Genomic DNA, 21,648 nt, shown 5'->3' on the forward strand with positions numbered 1-21,648 from the left:
TATGGGTAACAGATACAGGGGAGACAGTATTTTAGATCTAGACAGCTTCTAATCTTATTTCAGTATTAGTTCAATGAAAAGATAACTAAATTTTAAGATATATAGTTACATAAAAATGACAATTCATCAATATGATTACCATCTCAAATAAAATAACTGCTTATTGATACTTGTAGACATATTTACTTCATGAAATTGAAATTTCCAGGGCAAGAGTATTTCGTAAGAGTAAATTATCGACAGGAAGGTATTTCCTGGATAAGTGTATGACAGCGGTCTCGGGTTCACGTATTGCTTTTCTTTTAAAGAACGCAACTTGTTTTTGCAATGTTTCATTCGCAACCAAAATTTTGAATTCTAAAAAATCTCGCCCCTATGCATTTTTCAAGACAAGGCATGCTGGTGGACACGAACAAAACGAGGACAAACAACAAAGATGATTTCATAATGGAAAAGTAAAATATAATGGAAAAAAAATATAACAAAAATACAAAATTCCAAGGTATATTAAAAAAGGGGAACTCCATAAAAACTGACAAAATCAAAAGTTATCAACTAACGAAAAGAATGGAAACTAACTGTCATATTCCAGACTTGGTACATGCATTTTCCGAAGAAAATGGTAGGTTGAACTTGGATTTATAGGTAGCTAAACGTCCCACTTGTATGCATGCGACAGTTTGGAGCTTTTATAATTGTTCAGTTTCGAAATTTAATTTTCATTTGTTTTAAAGTAGCGGACTTATATATGAAAAGAGTTTAAGAATTCCACACCTCCAAGCCCAAACTCTAAATTCTCTTATTACCTTTCTTTCTTTGAAATATTTTTTTTGGTTCCGTACGAGGAAACTCAGTAAAATTTTATATTGTAAAAAACATATAACCAGTGTTAACGATGCACCTTAACTAAACATAGTACGGTATGGTTTCAATAAAATTTACAAGCCTATACGACCCAAGCTGACTACGAATTTATCCTTTTGATGAACACATTAAAGACATTTATCCGCATAAAATTGAAATACAATAAACAATTATAATAAAATAATGATTTTTTTTTAAATTAAATGAACTAGCAGTCTTTGATATTAAAAAAGAAATGAATGAGTCAGTGAGCAACCTGGAACCAACAGTAAAATTGTATTATTCATGTTAGTCCCAGGTGCAACAAACTCTCAAAATTCTCCATTGCAAATCACTGCATGTCTATTTAATTATATATTAGTTTTTTCATTCTTAAATGTATATCAAAATATTTTTCAAACTTAATATAATGTTCACTTTTGCTATTAAAAGATTTCCCTGAGAAACCACGTGGATCATGTTTTTCTGATTGGTCCGTCACTGATTCTTAATAGAAGTAATTCAAGTGTTCGGTTTTCAGTTACAATCTGCGCTTTTGAGTTCTTGGTGACTAGTTCAGTTTATTTCATTTACTATGCATTGGTAAGTTTTAATGTTTGTCTTATATTATAGATTTGCTTCTTTTTATTTATTTATTTGTTTAATTTATTCTTTTGTCTAACGTTTAAATTTTGTGTACACGAAATCAAAATTTTGTGTCTATATTTCATATTTTCCCTCCTATTGTCATAATATTGACAAGAATATTTATTTTGTTATGCTTATTGTGATGTAAAAGCAAAAAATAACGTCACTGAAACCAAATACCGGGGAATGAGCTATTTGAAAACGGTCCGAAAAATGTCTTAGAAAATTCAAGGTCAGCAAATATCCGGTTTGTGTTTTTATACCGTAAATTTTGAAAAGCCGAGAGAAATAATATTTAGAGTATAAAAAGTACATTTAATATTTTCCTAGTTCATGGTGTTTTCTTACGGGAAACAATATTATTGTTACTACAGCAATTAAACCAAAAAGTATAGCCATCTTGTCACAACGGAAAAAAGAGCGATATTTTTATTTACATTCGAGATTTCAACTAGCTGTATATCAAATATGCCTGGTCAGATGAACAAGTTTTCTATTTCAAACTAAGTATTTCAACATTTTTTTCATTTTTTTTTTTTTTTTATAAAGAAACAGAAATTTAAAATCATATCAAAAAGTATGCATTGTGTCCACAAAACGTAATTGACATCATGCTCGTTTTCTGACCTTTCTTTTCATTTCATTTCATGTATGAATTTAAACGAATCTATGACGCTTTTAAGAGGATAACCGTGAGAGAATCCGAAGTTATGCTATCAACAGAATTTGAGCTCGTAGAAAGTAAAATATGCAAGTTTAATGCAAAGCTGAGCCAGATATCATTTCCTTTTTTGTTTTATTTTTAATTTGTTATCAACCTGATTATTTATGAAATTTTGCCACAGGAAATTAAGCAAACAATAATCTTTCTTAATTCGTCAGCCATGGATATTTTGGTTCAACCAAGTAAACAATACGCTAATACTTTTATTTTAAGATGTCCCGAAGGTGCATTTTTATCTGGACGTTTGTAATCTAGTAGTTCAGGACACATCCATACGAAATGATTACATACAAACAAAAACATCTGCACCTTCATTTAGGAAAAAGGAGGGTGACTTGCTGAATTTGACGGTATTTTCATTTGTTGCTGGTATATCAACATTGATAACTCATGCTTCGTGTAGGTTAAAATCTATGATTAAATAGATTTATTATAATACCTGCTTATTACTTGCGATTTCTATGGATGAACTTAAATAGGCCGTTAGTTTTCTCGTTTCAATTGTTTTACATTTGTTATTTCGGGGCCTTTTTATAGCATACTATGCGGTATGGGCTTTGCTCATTGTTGAAGGCCGTACGGTGACTTATAGCTGTTAATTTCTGTGTCATTTGGTCTCTTGTGGAGAGTTGTCTCATTGGCAATCATACCACATCTTCTTTTTTTTATCTAGTTATATAAGGTTATTCAATGCATTAATAAAAGTAATCAATTCTGATGATTTGTCCATTTACCATTGGTACTTTTCAATTTTATTTGTTATCCGTTTTTTTCAATTACATGTTTTTCATTTATTTGTACGTTGAATGTCGTTTAGCATTTGGAAAGATTTGTAAGGCATGATTTGAATTTTACCTATCTATTCCATATTTACCGTATTTATTATTATTCATTATTTCATGTTTAGAGTTTTGTTTTTTATTAAAACACCCACATACGCCAAGGTTTAGGATTTTCGAAGCAAATTAGATAACCCTGCTACAGCTGATTAAATACACGATTTCTAAATAGCTACTTGTAAATCTAGACTGGGTCTCCTCTCCCTTGCAACATACGGGTATCTGAGTCAACAGATAAGGGACAGGTGACAATATTAAAATAAGGAGATGTGGTATGATTGCCAATGAGACAACTTATGGCAAGCTGTTCTCGTCAAAACTATGTTTAAACCATTTTTTCGAAAAAATTACACACTGAGAATTTAAAAAATCACACTGAGATTTAAGAACCTTAAATAACACACTGAGAAATTGAAATTACACACTGAGAAATCGAAATTACACACTGAGATTTAAAAATATGAAAAACACACACTGAGAATTTAAAATTACACACTGAGATTTTAAAAAGACACACTGAGATGAAATAAATTGAAAAACACACACTGAGAATTGTTAATTACACAATGAGATTTCAAAAATACACACTGAGATTAATATGCAAATTACTAATGAATATTCATGAGATGAATAATTCAACAGATTAATATCTTGGTCTCCCGAACTCTTGTCATTATAATGAAATGCGGTTCCTACAACCAACATTCGTAATAAATTTCAAGACGTAACCAACTTTTTTGCTAACTCGTAATCATAAGTTTTTTTGCCAATAATTCAGATTATTACTAACAGTATATCGGGATTTTTGCTTAAAACTGTTTAAGCATGGTCCCTTTTCAAAAGTCTTTCAACTGTTACCCTGATTTTGCAAGGTAATTTCTTATATTTTTGTTACGTATATTTTCAACTGTTACCCTGATTTTGCAAGGTAATTTCTTATATTTTTGTTACGTATATATGCAATAATAGGCACTCGGGGGGGGGGGGGGGGGGGGGATCACTGCATTGCTTGTATTTTTTCAGATTGTTCCAATGTTTTCTTATCATTCTAATAAAGTTTTCACCATTTGGTTATATTTTGTAATGAGAGTAAGTGGGTATTTTTCTTGTTCTATTGGTCTTTAATAACGTAGTTTTTCTATACGTTGTATTTTTAATGTTTTTTATAAAACATTTAGCGCCCAATTTGAAGGACTAAAGAGTTCTGTCCCCTTGTTGTTTTAAGCTTGTAATAGATTCAAATTAATTATGCTAATTAGATATGTGCGCATAAAAAGTGCGCACAAATCTCAGTGTGTGATTTTAAATTCTCAGTGTGTAATTTCAAATCTCTGTGTGTTTTTCAGTTTATTTCATCTCAGTGTGTCTTTTGGGAATCTCATTGTGTAATTTTCAATTCTCAGTGTGTGTTTTTCATTTGTTGTAATTTCAGTGCGTTTTTATGAAATCTCAGTGTGTAAATTTTAATTCTCAGTGTGTGTTTTTAGGTTTTTTAATCTCAGTGTGTTTTTTTTTTTTTTTTAATTCTCAGTGTGTAAATTTTTCGAAAAATGGTTTAAAAATAGTTTTGACGAGAACGGCTTGCCATAACAACTATCAAACAAAGTTAAATGAAGTGGATGTAAGCAATTATAGGCAACCGTACGGCCTTCAACAATGAGAATAACCCATACCTTACAGTCGGCTATAAAAGGCCCTGACATAAAAAATATGAAACAATTCAACTGAGAAAACTAACTGCCTAATTTATAACAAAACAATTTACGATAAACAAATATAACAGACATGAACCAACGACAACCACTGAACTACAGGCTCCTGACTTGGGACAGGCACATAAAGAAATTATGTGGCGGGGTTAAACATGTTTGTTAGCCACCTGGAACAGTGGTGTAACAGCACAACATAAGAACACACTATAAAAATCAGTTGAAAATGGCTTAACTCATTAGATCGATACAAAGAAAAACATCAAACTTATAGCTGTTAATTTCTGTGTCATTTGGTCTCTTGTGGAGAGTTGTCTCATTGGCAATCATACCACATCTTCTTTTTTTTATCTAGTTATATAAGGTTATTCAATGCATTACTAAAAGTAATCAATTCTGATGATTTGTCCATTTACCATTGGTACTTTTCAATTTTATTTGTTATCCTTTTTTTTCAATTACATGTTTTTCATTTATTTGTACGTTGAATGTCGTTTAGCATTTGGAAAGATTTGTAAGGCATGATTTGAATTTTACCTATCTATTCCATATTTACCGTATTTATTATTATTCATTATTTCATGTTTAGAGTTTTGTTTTTTATTAAAACACCCACATACGCCAAGGTTTAGGATTTTCGAAGCAAATTAGATTACCCTGCTACAGCTGATTAAATACACGATTTCTAAATAGCTACTTGTAAATCTAGACTGGGTCTCCTCTCCCTTGCAACATACGGGTATCTGAGTCAACAGATAAGGGACAGGTGACAATATTAAAATAAGGAGATGTGGTATGATTGCCAATGAGACAACTTATGGCAAGCTGTTCTCGTCAAAACTATGTTTAAACCATTTTTTCGAAAAAATTACACACTGAGAATTTAAAAAATCACACTGAGATTTAAGAACCTTAAATAACACACTGAGAAATTGAAATTACACACTGAGAAATCGAAATTACACACTGAGATTTAAAAATATGAAAAACACACACTGAGAATTTAAAATTACACACTGAGATTTTAAAAAGACACACTGAGATGAAATAAATTGAAAAACACACACTGAGAATTGTTAATTACACAATGAGATTTCAAAAATACACACTGAGATTAATATGCAAATTACTAATGAATATTCATGAGATGAATAATTCAACAGATTAATATCTTGGTCTCCCGAACTCTTGTCATTATAATGAAATGCGGTTCCTACAACCAACATTCGTAATAAATTTCAAGACGTAACCAACTTTTTTGCTAACTCGTAATCATAAGTTTTTTTGCCAATAATTCAGATTATTACTAACAGTATATCGGGATTTTTGCTTAAAACTGTTTAAGCATGGTCCCTTTTCAAAAGTCTTTCAACTGTTACCCTGATTTTGCAAGGTAATTTCTTATATTTTTGTTACGTATATATGCTATAATAGGCACTCGGGGGGGGGGGGGGGGGGGGATCACTGCATTGTTTGTATTTTTTCAGATTGTTCCAATGTTTTCTTATCATTCTAATAAAGTTTTCACCATTTGGTTATATTTTGTAATGAGAGTAAGTGGGTATTTTTCTTGTTCTATTGGTCTTTAATAACGTAGTTTTTCTATACGTTGTATTTTTAATGTTTTTTATAAAACATTTAGCGCCCAATTTGAAGGACTAAAGAGTTCTGTCCCCTTGTTGTTTTAAGCTTGTAATAGATTCAGATTAATTATACTAATTAGATATGTGCGCATAAAAAGTGCGCACAAATCTCAGTGTGTGATTTTAAATTCTCAGTGTGTAATTTCAAATCTCAGTGTGTGTTTTTCAGTTTATTTCATCTCAGTGTGTCTTTTGGGAATCTCATTGTGTAATTTTCAATTCTCAGTGTGTGTTTTTCATATTTTTAAATCTCAGTGTGTAATTTCGATTTCTCAGTGTGTAATTTCAATTTCTCAGTGTGTTATTTAAAAAAATATGAAACAATTCAACTGAGAAAACTAACTGCCTAATTTATAACAAAACAATTTACGATAAACAAATATAACAGACATGAACCAACGACAACCACTGAACTACAGGCTCCTGACTTGGGACAGGCACATAAAGAAATTATGTGGCGGGGTTAAACATGTTTGTTAGCCACCTGGAACAGTGGTGTAACAGCACAACATAAGAACACACTATAAAAATCAGTTGAAAATGGCTTAACTCATCAGATCGATACAAAGAAAAACATCAAACAAAAACACAGACAGGACGTTGCAGGGTATATATTTACAAGTTTACTTTAAACCATGGAAGTTTGAGAGAAAAAGTCATTTCCTAGTGCTTCTCTCTATGAATTATCTTGTCGGTCAGAACATAAAGTTTGTCCTACAATAATGCAGTTTCGGATTTTTTCAATTTGATTTCATAAAACTATTTTGTGTGTGCATGATTCTTATAGGATACTCACTGCAGTGATAAGCCTGTGCATGGCAGAAGTAGCATGTCACTCAACGTTCAGAACATTAATACCAAACGGAAACAATATTGACCATCCATGTCAGCCGAATGCGAAATGGCAAGGGGTTGGACATTCGGTAAAAGAAGGTGGTGGTCCAAGAAATCAGTTTGGTCTCGCTTTTGCTGCCAACAACAAGGTAATATATTTACAGTAGAGAAAAATAAATGGACCCCATTGGGCAATCTGAAGCATACTACTGAAACGACAGAATCATTTAGGACATGAAAACTTTAACGAAAACGAAGACAGACAACATAATATCCAAAAGAAAAGAAAAGAAAAGAAAAAGTATCGTAAAGAAAACACTACACTCGGAAAACTAAAGATCGGTCAATACAAACCCAAACCCAAAACTGTCATGTTGCATATAAGGAGTGACAGATCGATGAAAAGCATAAAAAATCAGGAAGAAAGGAAACCATGGAACATACTCGTAATTAACAGGAAACATACAGTGCTTATCGAAGAAAGACAAACGGAAGAAACGGAAAAGCGATACAAGTTTAAACAATGCAAGTGTGACGGGATTGCTTCCCTTAGTACTTGTAGTATATACTTAGCCAGCCGTAAGCGGTTGAGCTAGCGACGTACTTCTGTAGCTCAGTCGGTTAGAGCGCTGCCTTGTAAGACAGAGGTCCAGGTTTAGAGTCCCGGGGGAGACAAATTGATTTTGAAAAACGAATCGTGCTCTCCGGTTACACAAGACACAGAATCGGAATCGATGTTAATTTGTATAAGTATTATGCAAACATGTACATTAAACTCTGTTTTGGCACTTTATGAAATGCAAAACATTAGAGCGATTTACAACTATAACAGAATAAAAGAGGTTGCTTAAAATATACATATTAACTACCTGTCATACTTATTTTCTCGCTGCGTTGAAGACCCATTGGTGGCCTCCGGCTGTTGTCTGCTCTTTGGTCGGGTTGCTGTCTCTTTGACATATTCCCCATTTCCATTCTCAATTTTATTAGTATGTTAAGACCGAAATCTAAAAACAAATGTGTTTTTAAAATTCAAGATTTTATTTAAGTGATATAAACCAGTTAAAAAATCATACTCTATATTTTAGATCAATATGCATACACAAAGAATATATCATTTTGACATACACAATCTTCTTATATTTTCTTTAGATTTCTATGACCAAGCAAAAAAATAACCCTAGTGCAAACGCTTTACAAAAAAATAATAAATCAAACTCCACATACCCTTTTCAATCAAGTTACTGCATAATCAGATTAATTTGATAGATACTTATTAGAAACGGTATCTGTAAAAAAAAATAGGAATTGAAAAAAATTGTGATGCTAATCAATTTAGGTATGGGACAAAACTCTGTGTCAAATGGATTCAGATGGAGATGGATTAACAAATGGATATGAATTAGGAGATCATAATTGTGTATGGGTAGCTGGACAAGGAATGACACCAACGAGAGTCACAGGCATCACTCATCCCGGTAAGAATTGAAAAACATCCTTTAACACGTACACTCTACATTGTGGAATTCAAAACTTGGAAATACAGACATTGTTTTTACCCTGCAATTTACACCCGGAACTTGGTCTTTTTTCTTTTTTAGCCATGGCATTGTCAGTTTATTTTCGACTTTTGAGTTTGAATGTCCCTTTGGTATCTTTCGCCTCTCTTTTGAAGCTTTCGTTGTTTGAAATCAAATAGTTGTCTCTGATTTTTAAAAGAAATAGATATATTTTAAACACGAACCACGAAGAGGACTCACATTGCCACTTGTTCAACATGGAAGCGTGGTAACATGTTCCTTTATTATAAAGGAAAAAAAAAAATTTTATGTACCTGTTATTTGTACAATAGTTGGTTGATTGCAGGATAAATATGTTTTTTTTTTTTATAATGTAGATTCTACCACACCAATCTGTTGATATATATCCACTATAGATAGTTAACATTTGAAAATTGAACTATCAAGAGTGGATAGGTATTGTCAACGGGATAAAGAGGTATAATCTGTCTCCTTACTAATGAAAATAGCTGGTTGTAACGTTGCGAATGGTTGTGGAGGGAAATAAGTCAAACATTATAACCTGTCGTTTATCAAAAATTTACCAAACTAGTCAAATCCGATTTGATTGCATATATTTTTAGAACTTGTACAAAATATGTACAGGTTCGGAAATTGCATTAATAACATAAACGTTACTTTGTAAAGAACTGCCGAAGAGTCAGTAGTATTGACAGGAACATTGATAATGCTCGAGCCGCGGGTAATAATACCACGTCTTATTTTTACATTAAATTCTGCAAATGTCAATTAAACTGCAGTTGTTGCAGAAATTTGATTAGCTTCATATTGTTTTTTGTTTACAGTATATTTTAATCTTTTGTTTTTTATTTGTTTTAGGAATATGTGATCCTTTCGATGCTCCAGAATGCTACGAAGCAAATAAATACCTCACAATATCATGTACACCAAACTCTTTTAACTGTAATGCAACACAAGATCCTGGTGAGTGAATACCTGAGTGAACAGTAACAATTTCTCTATTAAGGCAAAATATACGGATTTGCAACGCTTCAACCCATAGATATCGACTAAAACAATCAATAACGAGTAACAAGTGTTTAAAATTATCGTTATAGGGAGAAATTGAACTTACAGTAAGTTGCAAGATCGGCATCAAACATTTCCAATGGCTCTGTCACAATTATTCTGAGAGTCTTAAATCGTCTTCGAACGGGTTTTTGAAGCGTATAGTCATCTTTGTAACCATTTTCTTGTTTTATAAATCCCAGGAGGATTCTTTCTCTTCAAAACCTCGTGAATCTTCTGCGGACCTGCATAGGCTGCCCCATTATGTATATATAGTAGACGTTTTCATTCGCTCTGTCCTCTTCTGTAGAAGTCGTATTTGAACATATGTTTTGCTAGACGATTAATCTTCGAACTACGTTCTTCTCTCTTCCAACTAATAAAATACCAGTCTTCGTGTACGAAGACGTAAAGAATATAACAGGAATAAATGTTTAATTTAAATTATATCATTTAGCGTGAAAGATGACATTTTTTTTTTTTTACTATTTGATATAAGTTTGTGTGTATCACTATTTCCTCTATATATTTTCTCTTTTTTGCAGGTGTTGTCAGTTATACTTACTCCTTACCTTCGAACACACCAGTACCGAATACAGAAACAACATATATATGCATGGTATTTGATTTTCCACAAGGGGAGGACCTCCATCTGATTGCTTATGAACCAGTATTAGATAACGCAGACGTGATGCATCATATCACGTTATTGGGGTGTATGCCTGGGCGTATGTATTTCATTCTTATATGTAAATATATAAACACCTTTACAAGTCATTCGTGTGTGGTTGGGGTTTTACTTAAGAAGGAGTAAAATAGTAATTGATGTCACACTGAGTTGTTATATTTAGGGAGTTTTTATTGTACCGGTTTTAGAGTTCTGTAACCAGGAGACTGACTACTGATTGATGATGATAACGAGCTGCAACCCACGACCGGTTGCAGACGTTGGCGATGCCAACGTTAGACAGTGACTAAGACTTAGTCACTTGCCTGGGAATACTCGCTTAAACTCCGCTTGTAGAATTAGACACAAGTCCTATGCAGTAGTTAATAATTTATTGATTCAGGATGGAATACATGTACTTTTACAAATGAGCGGATGTTGTCAGTACGAATGCACGACTCTCACTGAAGTAAGAACTTCAGAAAACATATTTAAATCAAGAATTTACATGGTTACAATAATAGAAACGAGATTACCGAATGACAATAAAATAATACAATTAGCACTTAAAGGACTAACAAAAGAATATAACAAAAATCTGTTGTTTGAGTTTAAGGCTTGATAGTGCTAATTGAAATGACTAAATGATTATTTATTGTTTACATAAGAAAACTTAAGAACTATTCAAAGCTGTGACTTTATCTATTATTTACAAGTAGAATTATCTTGAAACAAATTTTCGACTTTGTAAAAATATACTGACACTTAATTGTTACTTATAACACAAAAAGCTTTATAAAGAAAAATCGTTACATGTTAATAAAATTACTTTGACGGACAAATATTGCAAATAAAATGATTTAGATAAAACGATAATAAGTATAACAATATAATGACATTTTATGACCGAACAGTGTGTCTGTGAAAGTCCAAAGATATCAGATTTAAGAAAACTAATCCTTTTAAATAGTTTTAAATAAAGATGCACAATTTACACAAATTATCGCTATCACACTTCACACTGAGTTGTTATATTTAGGGAGTTTTTATTGTACCGGTTGGAGACTTCACACTGAGTTGTTATATTTAGGGAATTTTTATTGTACCGGTTTTAGACTTTGGTATCTTTTGTTGTTTAATGTTCGAATGTCTTTTTTTTTCAAGTTTTCTATATGAAGTTTCAACTTTTAATCTTATGACAGTAACGTTCGGAAGTTGATATTATCAACATCTGTATCCTTTTAATAAAATTGTAAATTATTCACGGTTGCATAGGAAGAATGGCAATGACTGTAAAACAAAACAAACACATGACAAGATTAAAACGACGGGTGCCACTAGTAGGTAGGAATTGCTAACCTGTTTGGAACAACTGACTTCATATACGTTCATTATTATGGTTTGTGTTGATCAAACAGTTTTTTCTTTGGTGTTTCTTGGTCTGTTGTTTTTATTTCCGTGCACATTTTTGTTGTTGTCATTGTCTTATCTTCGAATGATTGTTTATTAACATTCAGCGGCAAATATTTCATGCACATGCAGGAACAATAAATCAGTAATGAATGTTCTGTAAAGTAGATAGAAAGGACAAGAGGTCTGAAAATTAAGCCTGGAACTGGATTGGGTATTTTGAAATGAAATCGGTCGGATACAGACCACTCAAATGGTCTTGTGACGGTTTTTTTTAACGTGCATGGGACGGCACTAACCCAACAAAAGGCTTTTGATTTCTTTCCAAATTCGTCTAGATGTGGATGCGTAGTATCCCACACAGACAATTGGACACCCCTTCACGTGAATTTTACTTCTGTAAAGCCAAGAGCAATTAACCATGCTGTTGATTCACGAAGTAGCTGTTAGATATTGTTTGGTCGTTAACCAAAAGTGTCCAGCACGTAGCACAAATATACCTTTTTATAAAATATTTGTACTTTGCGATGACCATAGTGTGTGATTTGCAAACGCTTTATGCGTATAGATTAATCTGTTGCTTGTCTATCTCAACACATGAGATATGACATAACAGACGATATGCATTTAGGAAAGAGCGAGTATTAAGTGCCAGACCATTGCAGAACGAATATAAACAACAATTTTGATATCTAAACCTTGTTTCTAGATAACAATTAGGTCATACATAGCAATTACAGCTAGTGTATGTTCGGACTTCTTGCCTTAAATGATCATCGCTAATTATATAAACGGTACCAATTTTACTGCACCAGACGGGCATTTTAATGTCTCTTCATTGATGATCGAGGCTAAAATATTTGAAAATCCAAAGTCTCATACAAATGTGATCAACCAAAAGGACCTAAAGTATAGCCAAAACTGGACAAGGAATCAGAAGTTTGGCAAGTTTAACCCACCCACCAGGTTTAACCCACCATTTTCCTCGGAAAATGTCTGTAACAAGTCAGGAATATTTTTCTGTTGTTCTGTTGAATAATAGCGCTTGATTTTGTCTGTTTTTATGGACTTCCCGTTTTTGAAATTACCTTGGAGCTCAGTATTTTTGCATGAGAGAGATATATTCCTTAATTCAAAATGATTTCTAAAATTGTATAACAGTAAATTTCAATCAAACAATTTAACATACATGTATTTATATTCAATTCTTCAACTCCGGTTTTCAGTAGATTTCATGTTAGTGTAAACATATTTTATTAAATAAATCGTTATGTATAGCTACAAGAGTAAAGAAATAAATACGAAATATACAAGTGATTCCATTATTGGGATTAGGAAACAAGAGCAGTGCTCTTATATAAATCCGTCTCCAGGTTTCATGTTGTTCAACATATACTTTTTTGTGCATTTTTACGTGGAATGTTCGTGGACTGTTGATTTTCTTTTCGTTTTTTCATCCATGGTATTTACTATCAGCAAAAACATACGAAAGGTTTTTTTTTTCTGACGGAAGTGTCAGTGACTTATTCCAAAATCTTTGAGAACAGAACACATATTTTTTTCTGGTTACTGTATTTTGTATTTTCCCGTTGCATTTTGATTTTTATAAGTACAAGTAAGCAGTATAATTTCATGTTTTAGAGACAGTACCTCCTGAAGAGGTTGGCATTCCTCATAAATGTGGAATGGCAGCTTCAAGTTCGTGTCAAACTGTATTAGGTGTATGGTCTCTGGGATTAGCAGGTCATTGTCTGACCGATGAAGCTGGAATCAGAATTGGGCAAAACATGTATACACAAGGTGCTATACAAGTATGTATATTATTTAACCTGTATATATTAGACTGTTGATAATGATGTGATAATTTTTTTCTGAACGAAAATAAAAAATGAATTATTTACTTTCTGTATTTCGTCTAAGTTTTGATTTTCGTACATGCAAATTAGAAATTCTGCAATTTCCAAGTTGAATGCATGAAAAAAAATAATCATACCATGTGAGCGAAACAAACATTGCAGAAACTGGCTTTGCCTGTTTTACATGGGAGGACATACATAACAAAACTTTTGTGTCATCAAAAACCCGGGATTGAACTCAGGTGCTCCGGAAAGGCTAAATTACCAACACACGTTCTTTTAACGGATAAGTAATCTGCGTTTTGTTCTTCATGCACTAATAAACGTGTAGTGTATTAATCAGATGATTACTAATTATCAATACTGTTGTCCCTATCTTGAATATGATAACCCTTCATTATATAATCATGTAGCTAGAAGACGACCATTGGATTTTCGGGGAGGGAGGAGGATTTATTATTTTGTAAATGAACATCCTGGCCTGGTTAATTGCTGAAAATGTTTAGTCTTGCACAAAACAGGATGAATATGCATAATCTGCAACACAATGTGCAGGAAACAATAGTCTATAAAAGTAAAAAAAAAAAAAAACATGTGTACCAACAATGGAAAAGGAATTTCAAATCCGCATAAATATCCTCCATCCCTCTCCCATCAGAATATCAAATCCACATAAATATCCTCCATCCCTCTCCCATCAGAATATCCTCCATCCCTCTCCCATCAGAATATCAAATCCGCATAAATATCCTCCATCCCTCTCCCATCAGAATATCAAATCCGCATAAATATCCTCCATCCCTCTCCCATCAGAATATCAAATCCGCATAAATATCCTCCATCCCTCTCCCATCAGAATATCAAATCCGCATAAATATCCTCCATCCCTCTCCCATCAGAATATCAAATCCACATAAATATCCTCCATCCCTCTCCCATCAGAATATCAAATCCGCATAAATATCCTCCATCCCTCTCCCATCAGAATATCAAATCCGCATAAATATCCTCCATCCCTCTCCCATCAGAATATCAAATCCACATAAATATCCTCCATCCCTCTCCCATCAGAATATCAAATCCACATAAATATCCTCCATCCCTCTCCCATCAGAATATCAAATCCGCATAAATATCCTCCATCCCTCCCCCATCAGAATATCAAATCCGCATAAATATCCTCCATCCCTCTCCCATCAGAATATCAAATCCGCATAAATATCCTCCATCCCTCTCCCATCAGAATATCAAATCCGCATAAATATCCTCCATCCCTCCCCCATCAGAATATCAAATCCGCATAAATATCCTCCATCCCTCTCCCATCAGAATATCAAATCCGCATAAATATCCTCCATCCCTCTCCCATCAGAATATCAAATCCACATAAATATCCTCCATCCCTCTCCCATCAGAATATCAAATCCGCATAAATATCCTCCATCCCTCTCCCATCAGAATATCAAATGGTTTTCCCCTACGCCAATTCATATGATATCAATGGAGTACTAGTAATAGTTTCGAGTTGCATTGATTGTTCCTTTTCATCCTAAATTCCATTTCAAATAAAGGTTTGTCGATCTTAAAAAAAATACTAGTAGACTGACAGTATAATACCAATTGTATATTTTTACAGCTACACTGGACAAATCCACTGCTTTCAAGCAGTCTAGTTGACGGATCAGGGCTGAAACTTTACTTTACACCTAACTTACGTCCAAATGACGCTGGAGTTTTCGTCACTGGTCAGAGTTATCTGAAAATTCCATCGGGTCATGAGATCCATCATGAACAAGGCGAATGTCCAGCCGATTGTACAAAACAGCTGTTCACAGGAAATATTCATGTGTTTTCAGCTTTGAACCATATGCATTATTTGGGTAAATTAAATTATTCTAGAAAAATCAATGTTGCATTTGGCTTGACTGAAAATAATCAAAGAGGTCATATTTCCGAATAAAAACTTCTAGATATAATCTACTAGTCAAAATATTTCACAACCGTACAAAAGTTAGATCTACAGACACTAACAAACCGGTATATACTCGGAAAAGAAATTGTTGCGAATAGATGAACACCACATTTGTAAAGCATTATCTATAAAATCGATAATCACTCTCTGCTTGTTTGTTGGACTTGCTAGTATAATTGACAACCAGCTATAAAATATGAAATTGATTCTGGTCCAAAGCTTATACAATATTACAATATAGTGTCGATCATTCATCTTTTATCATTTTGGTTCTATCATCTATTTGACGTCTGTATTAGGTTTTTGATTTTCAAAAAGTTTGGACTCGAGCATCAATGAAAAGACATAAATTGTCGAAATGCGCACCTGGTGTAGTAAAATTGGTACCTTTAAAGTTATTGTAAGGGCCTATATTTAAGTTTTTGCTCATTTTTTTAATATTAAGTCGCCGAATAGAAACAGCAAAAATGTGTTGTTTTTTTTTTAAATTCTAAATCTTTTATTTTTAGACCCAACCTAATTAAACTTTATGGAAATGTTGCCTGTTATGCCTAGAAGGGAAAACAGCATTTAAAACTTTTAAAATGGCCGCCATTGCTATGGAAACTGGGGAATTGCATTACATTGAGCCCTATGGGAAAATCAATAATGTATTATTTTCTTACAGAATATAGTACAGCAAATCCAGCAAAACTGTACTGAAATGTTACATGTTAAGTGTCAATGTGCCATCTGTCTTTGAGATTATGGAAATGGTCACCGTAACCATGGAAACAGCAAAAATGTCCAAAAATTTCAAAATGCTCCAAAGTTTATGAAACTTTACACAAATAATATCTGGATTGGGCAGAATTGCTTCTTCTTCCTCTTTCTCTCTCTCTTCCTCTTTCGCCGTTTTTTTCAAATGAACTTGTCTGCATTCGTTCTCCAAAACCGCTAGTCAGATTTACTTAAGGTTCCACAATATGTTAGACTAACATGTCTAGTGGTGCAATCAGGGTTTTGTTTGTACATTGGGGTCGATAAAGGGGTACTTTGGAGTGCTACAAGAAGGAAGGGGTCTATTATAAAAACCCTATGGGATTTTTAATTAATTTTTTTTTCAAATGATTTTAACTTGAAAACAGTTAATGAAAGACACTTGGGGTCTTCAGTAATGACTATGGGAACATATGGTCTACTTTTAGGTCAAACGGTCAATGGTCCCTAATAACCTTGACCAGTTTTTTTTTCAATTTTCACAAAATATTTTAAAAATTAGTGAATCTTTTTTAATTGAAAATGTTCTACATGATAAAGTCAATTGATAACGAATTGAATGAATAATAAGGGGTCCTTAGGAGTTTATACTTATGGAAACTTTGTTTTTGTCTTCGTAACAGCATCCTGTTACAATCATTTCTTGTTTTATATATAAATTGTTTGATTTCTTTCTTTAAAGATTAAAAATGAAGTACGTACGGTGATTTAAAAATAATTTGCTTTGGAAGAAAAGCAACAGAAATGTGTTCTATTTAAAAAAAAACATTGATTTAAAAAATTCTTGTTCCTGTATTAAAGTTATTGAAAAAAATTAGCCTCATTCTTCAATGATTGATATTATATTTATTACTTGGTTCGATATGCGTAAACTCCGAACGGTTTAGACAGAGCTTGAAAAAATGCTGAGGACTTTATGTCACCCAATAGATATTATATTTGGTATTTTTTGTCGTTGGGTTACTATCTCATTAATGTATATCCTTCATATCCTTTTGACCATATGTTATTATTTTGTTTTTACGATTCTAGTTTTTTTTGTAACTGTTTTGTAGGCAGTGAAATGAAAGTAGAACTACACAGGAACGGGACAAAGATTGCAGATATAACAAATGATCCCTCATTTGCTTATGATTCTCCTCATATGCACGAGTAATTATTTTTAAAAATTTAGTCGCTTTCTCTTCCTTGTTTTGCTCGTTACCTTTTTTCCAATAATAGCTGTGCAAGCCAAATCAAATTAAAGGTTGGCAATCCTATCCTATAAGGTATGTTTTTTTGTTTTTGCTCAATTATGTCGATTTTTATAGAACTATTTAGTGTTTTTCATGTACTCATTATTATTTTATATTTTCTTTTTCATTATTATTGCATATTTTCTTTTCTTGCACGTTTTAGTCAATGAATTGAGAATAAAAAGAAGAGGGTTGATATTTCAAGAGACATGCACATTGTCATCTCTGGGCTCTTTATAGCTACATCCAATTACAACGTTACATACCTGGAGTTAATTATTTAAAACAGATAACACAAGTAACACTTACAGCAATGTAAATTCTGAGACTCGTATAAAACAATGGTGATGTCAGGTGCTCCGGAAGGGTAAATAAAGGCAACAGTAGTTTACCGCTATTCGAAATTCATAAATCGATTGAGAAAAAAACAAATCCGGGTTACAAACTAAAACTGAGGGAAACACATCAAATATAAGAGGAAAACAACGACACAACAGAAATTCAACACTAAAATGAAACACACACAGAAACGAACTATAATATATATTATGGCCATTTTCCTGACTTTGTACAGGACATTTTAAGAAAAAATGGTGGGTTGAACCTGGTGTTGTGGCTAGCCAAACCTCCCGCTTTTATGGCAATGTTAAATATAACATTAAAATGACAAGATTACATGACAGGACTACAATACAAATAAATGGGAGAACATACAGGACAGAGACACACACAAATAATAGCTATAAAAAGGTACCAGGCTTATATTTTAATACACCAGACGCGCGTTTCGTCTACACAAGACCCATCAGTGACGTTCAGATAAAAAAAGCCCGAAAGCCAAAACAAGTACAAAATTGAAGAGCATTGAGGACCAAAAGTTCCAAAAAGTTGTGCCAAATACGGCTAAGGTTATATGCCTGGGATAAGAAAATCCTTAGTATTTAGAATAATTCATACTTTTGCAAACAGTAAATTTATAAAAAGGACTATATAATAGATATAGATATAAGAAGATGTGGTATGAGTGCCAATGAGACAACCCTCCATCCAAGTCAAAATTTATAAAAGTAAACCATTATAGGTCAAAGTACGGTCTTCAACACGGAGCCACATGTTAACACCGATGTGGTGAACTACAGAATAAAAACGAATACATAAAACTACCTAAATCAGCACATAAAAAAGGCACAGCCGAATAACGTATTAGATGTTAGCCGAAGCATGCCGATTTTATTATGCAAGATTATATTGGTTATCTCAGCCTTTTCATCATATTCATATTCTATATAATACAAATAAGCGATTATATATAGCGAACTAACATTTATATTTTACATAAATCACTATAAACATAATATTTTAAGAATGAAATTTTGTATTTCTAGGCACTCTCCAGCAATTAAGGTTATGCCTGGTGACAGAATCGCCACTAAATGTATATATAAATCAACATCTCGTTCCAAAACTACGTTGTTTGGAGACTCAACATTTGATGAAATGTGCTTTGGTTTATTATATTACTACCCAGTGACAAATATTGCCGGCGCGCGGATTTGTATATCGTTCAAAGGACTTTCCCAATGCGAAATTAATTCAGGAAACATCAATGGTTGTAATACATATGATTTCTTCAATTTTGATAATGAAGCAAGTACAAATAGGTACGACACAATTGTCAAAAGTTGTCCATTATTTGGTGCTCATTCATACTGTTGCATGGCTGCGCAGATGTCCATTAGGAACGACCCGTGCATGGCACCGGACGTATATGATTTGATAATGAAAAGAAATAAGGGTTTGTACAGTGCAGTTGCCTTTCACACTGCGATGTTGACACACAACCGCTGCTTCCTGTTTTACGATTTATCAGTCGAACGAAACCAACAGTTTTATAATTCTATTGTAAACAATTGCGAACCTTGGGGTAGTTGTTTAGAGCAGTGTAACACAGCAATTGATGCTCAAATGAATCATACATGCATGCGCCGTGGTACTTATAAGCATTTTCGATCTTACGCGGTTAACGAAAAGAATATTGAGTGGATTAAATTTTTTGCATCCGTTGCATCTTGTAGAATCATGTAGATTGAGAAAAATTCCTTTTTGAAATTTTTTTAGAATATATTCCTTTCGCTTATTTTTAAATCTAGATACTTTAAATTGATATATATAGAAACTTTATGTACAGATTGTGAAGGAACGACTATAAGTTTCCATATTTAACGAAACTAGAAAATAGTTCTCTTTGCCAATCATCCTGGTAAAATTCATTGAAAATTATGAAAAAATTTAATACTTCTATAGCTTGTCTTGTGCCGTTTATATTTTGATGTTTGCACTATTCTCAAGATCCTATAATTTAAAATTAAAAAACACGAATACATACTCCTTTCAGTTCGGGTTTCTTAAACAGGAAAACACTGGAAATTTATTGCAATATTGATTTTAATAGACATCTGTCATCTTTATTAGAAAATCAAATAAATTGTTATGATATAAACCTTGTTTAGTATCATTTTTGTTGCTGTTCATTTTATGATATTTCGTGTTTATTATTGTTCATTTACCTCATGGTTATACTTACACGTATAAGTGTCATAGCGTTGCTTTATAACAAAATCTTTAAAATTTTGAATTTATCTTAGAGAAGAGTCAACATTTTCTAACTGAAATGAAGATGCAGATGTCAATAAACAAGATCCATTGATTGGCTTCTAGTATACAAATGCAATTTTTATGATAATACGAAATATTACCGTCAGAAAAAGGAATGATTTGTATGAGTCACAAATGCCACAGTTTATCCCAGATCGTAAAAAAAATCCGCCCATGCAACTCAGACGAGCGAACCAAATGATTGAGATTTTACTGTGGGAAAACAAAATTGTCAAATAATATACTAAAACATTTAACCAAACTCTATTTTCGTATTTGTCTTGCATATAGATCTGTACATGCTTCATTGCAAAATAGATCATGCAGTTCTCATCAAGTTTTGCATAATGAGTATTCTGAATACAAGTATATTTTTTATCTGCAATATTTTGTTTTGTGTGTAAACTTTATTGTTTAAGCATACATCAGGTTTTCTCTGTCCCTAGACACTCTATCATCTCTAAAATCACCTAGCCTAATGTCACAAAAATAAGATATGACGAATCTCGTATAAAAGTTCTTTATTTCGTTTGGATCGGATGATAACATGATCGACAGCGGTTAGGCAATCTTTGATTCTAATACGCAAATCTTAAAAAAAATCGTCTCTGCTAAAACTACATATCGGAATGTGTTTGCTTCGCATCACGGTGCGGAGCTATTAGTTTAAGTTGATATACACTCCATCTTGAAATAATTACTTATCACATATAGATTATGATTGGTTGCTTTATGATGCGGCTGAGATACAGCAACAGCTATTGGCTTAAATGAGATAAAGAATTACAGATTTTTCTCGTCTCAGGATAAGACATCAAATGCCGGAAAATTAACTATGTGTATTTCAGTTCCGATCAACTGTTATTAATTCATGTTCGTTTTATTATGCATATATTGCACACTGAAATTCAAAATTGAAATATCAATTATTAATACGTGTTTATTTGCTTTGTTAATCTGCAATATGCACGATTTGTTTCCTATACAATGTTTACAAAAATGCATTATCTGTATTTTATAACTTCTGCCAATCTAGGCACACCTCCAAAGTCGTGTCTATTTGTAAATATTTTAATTTTCAACAAGTAAAGTGAAAAAATTGATAATCCAAGTCTAAAACATCCATTTTATATCAATCAATATCTACAAATACCACATTTCCAATACTAAATCAACAACCACATGCACACATATTACATTAAAGTAGGATAGAGCGAGGCAATCCACAGCTTTTTAGAAAGCTCAAACTTGTGAATAATTGGATCA

The 21,648-nt window shown here is 32.7% G+C and overlaps 1 protein-coding gene across 1 annotated transcript; it reads left to right on the forward strand.

The window, feature by feature from the left end:
* Window positions 1–1,099: 1,099 nt before the first annotated feature.
* LOC127702019 (DBH-like monooxygenase protein 1 homolog) lies at window positions 1,100–17,648 on the forward strand. Its single transcript, XM_052205996.1, has 7 exons — window positions 1,100–1,111; window positions 8,580–8,718; window positions 9,640–9,744; window positions 10,374–10,556; window positions 13,547–13,716; window positions 15,398–15,641; window positions 17,548–17,648. Exons 1-7 carry the CDS (start codon window positions 1,100–1,102, stop codon window positions 17,646–17,648), a joined length of 954 nt encoding a protein of 317 aa, XP_052061956.1.
* Window positions 17,649–21,648: the final 4,000 nt, after the last annotated feature.

This window comes from Mytilus californianus, unplaced genomic scaffold (assembly GCF_021869535.1).
Source record: "Mytilus californianus isolate M0D057914Y unplaced genomic scaffold, xbMytCali1.0.p SCAF_5, whole genome shotgun sequence".
Taxonomy (NCBI): Eukaryota; Metazoa; Mollusca; class Bivalvia; order Mytilida; family Mytilidae; genus Mytilus; species Mytilus californianus.

What these genes read in the sequence shown, in the direction of transcription:
- LOC127702019 (XM_052205996.1), top strand. An exon ending in CACAGGCATCACTCATCCCG is followed by an intron (nt 8,719 to 9,639) that starts GTAAGAATTGAA and finishes TATTTGTTTTAG; the next exon opens with GAATATGTGATCCTTTCGAT. An exon ending in ATTGGGGTGTATGCCTGGGC is followed by an intron (nt 10,557 to 13,546) that starts GTATGTATTTCA and finishes TTCATGTTTTAG; the next exon opens with AGACAGTACCTCCTGAAGAG.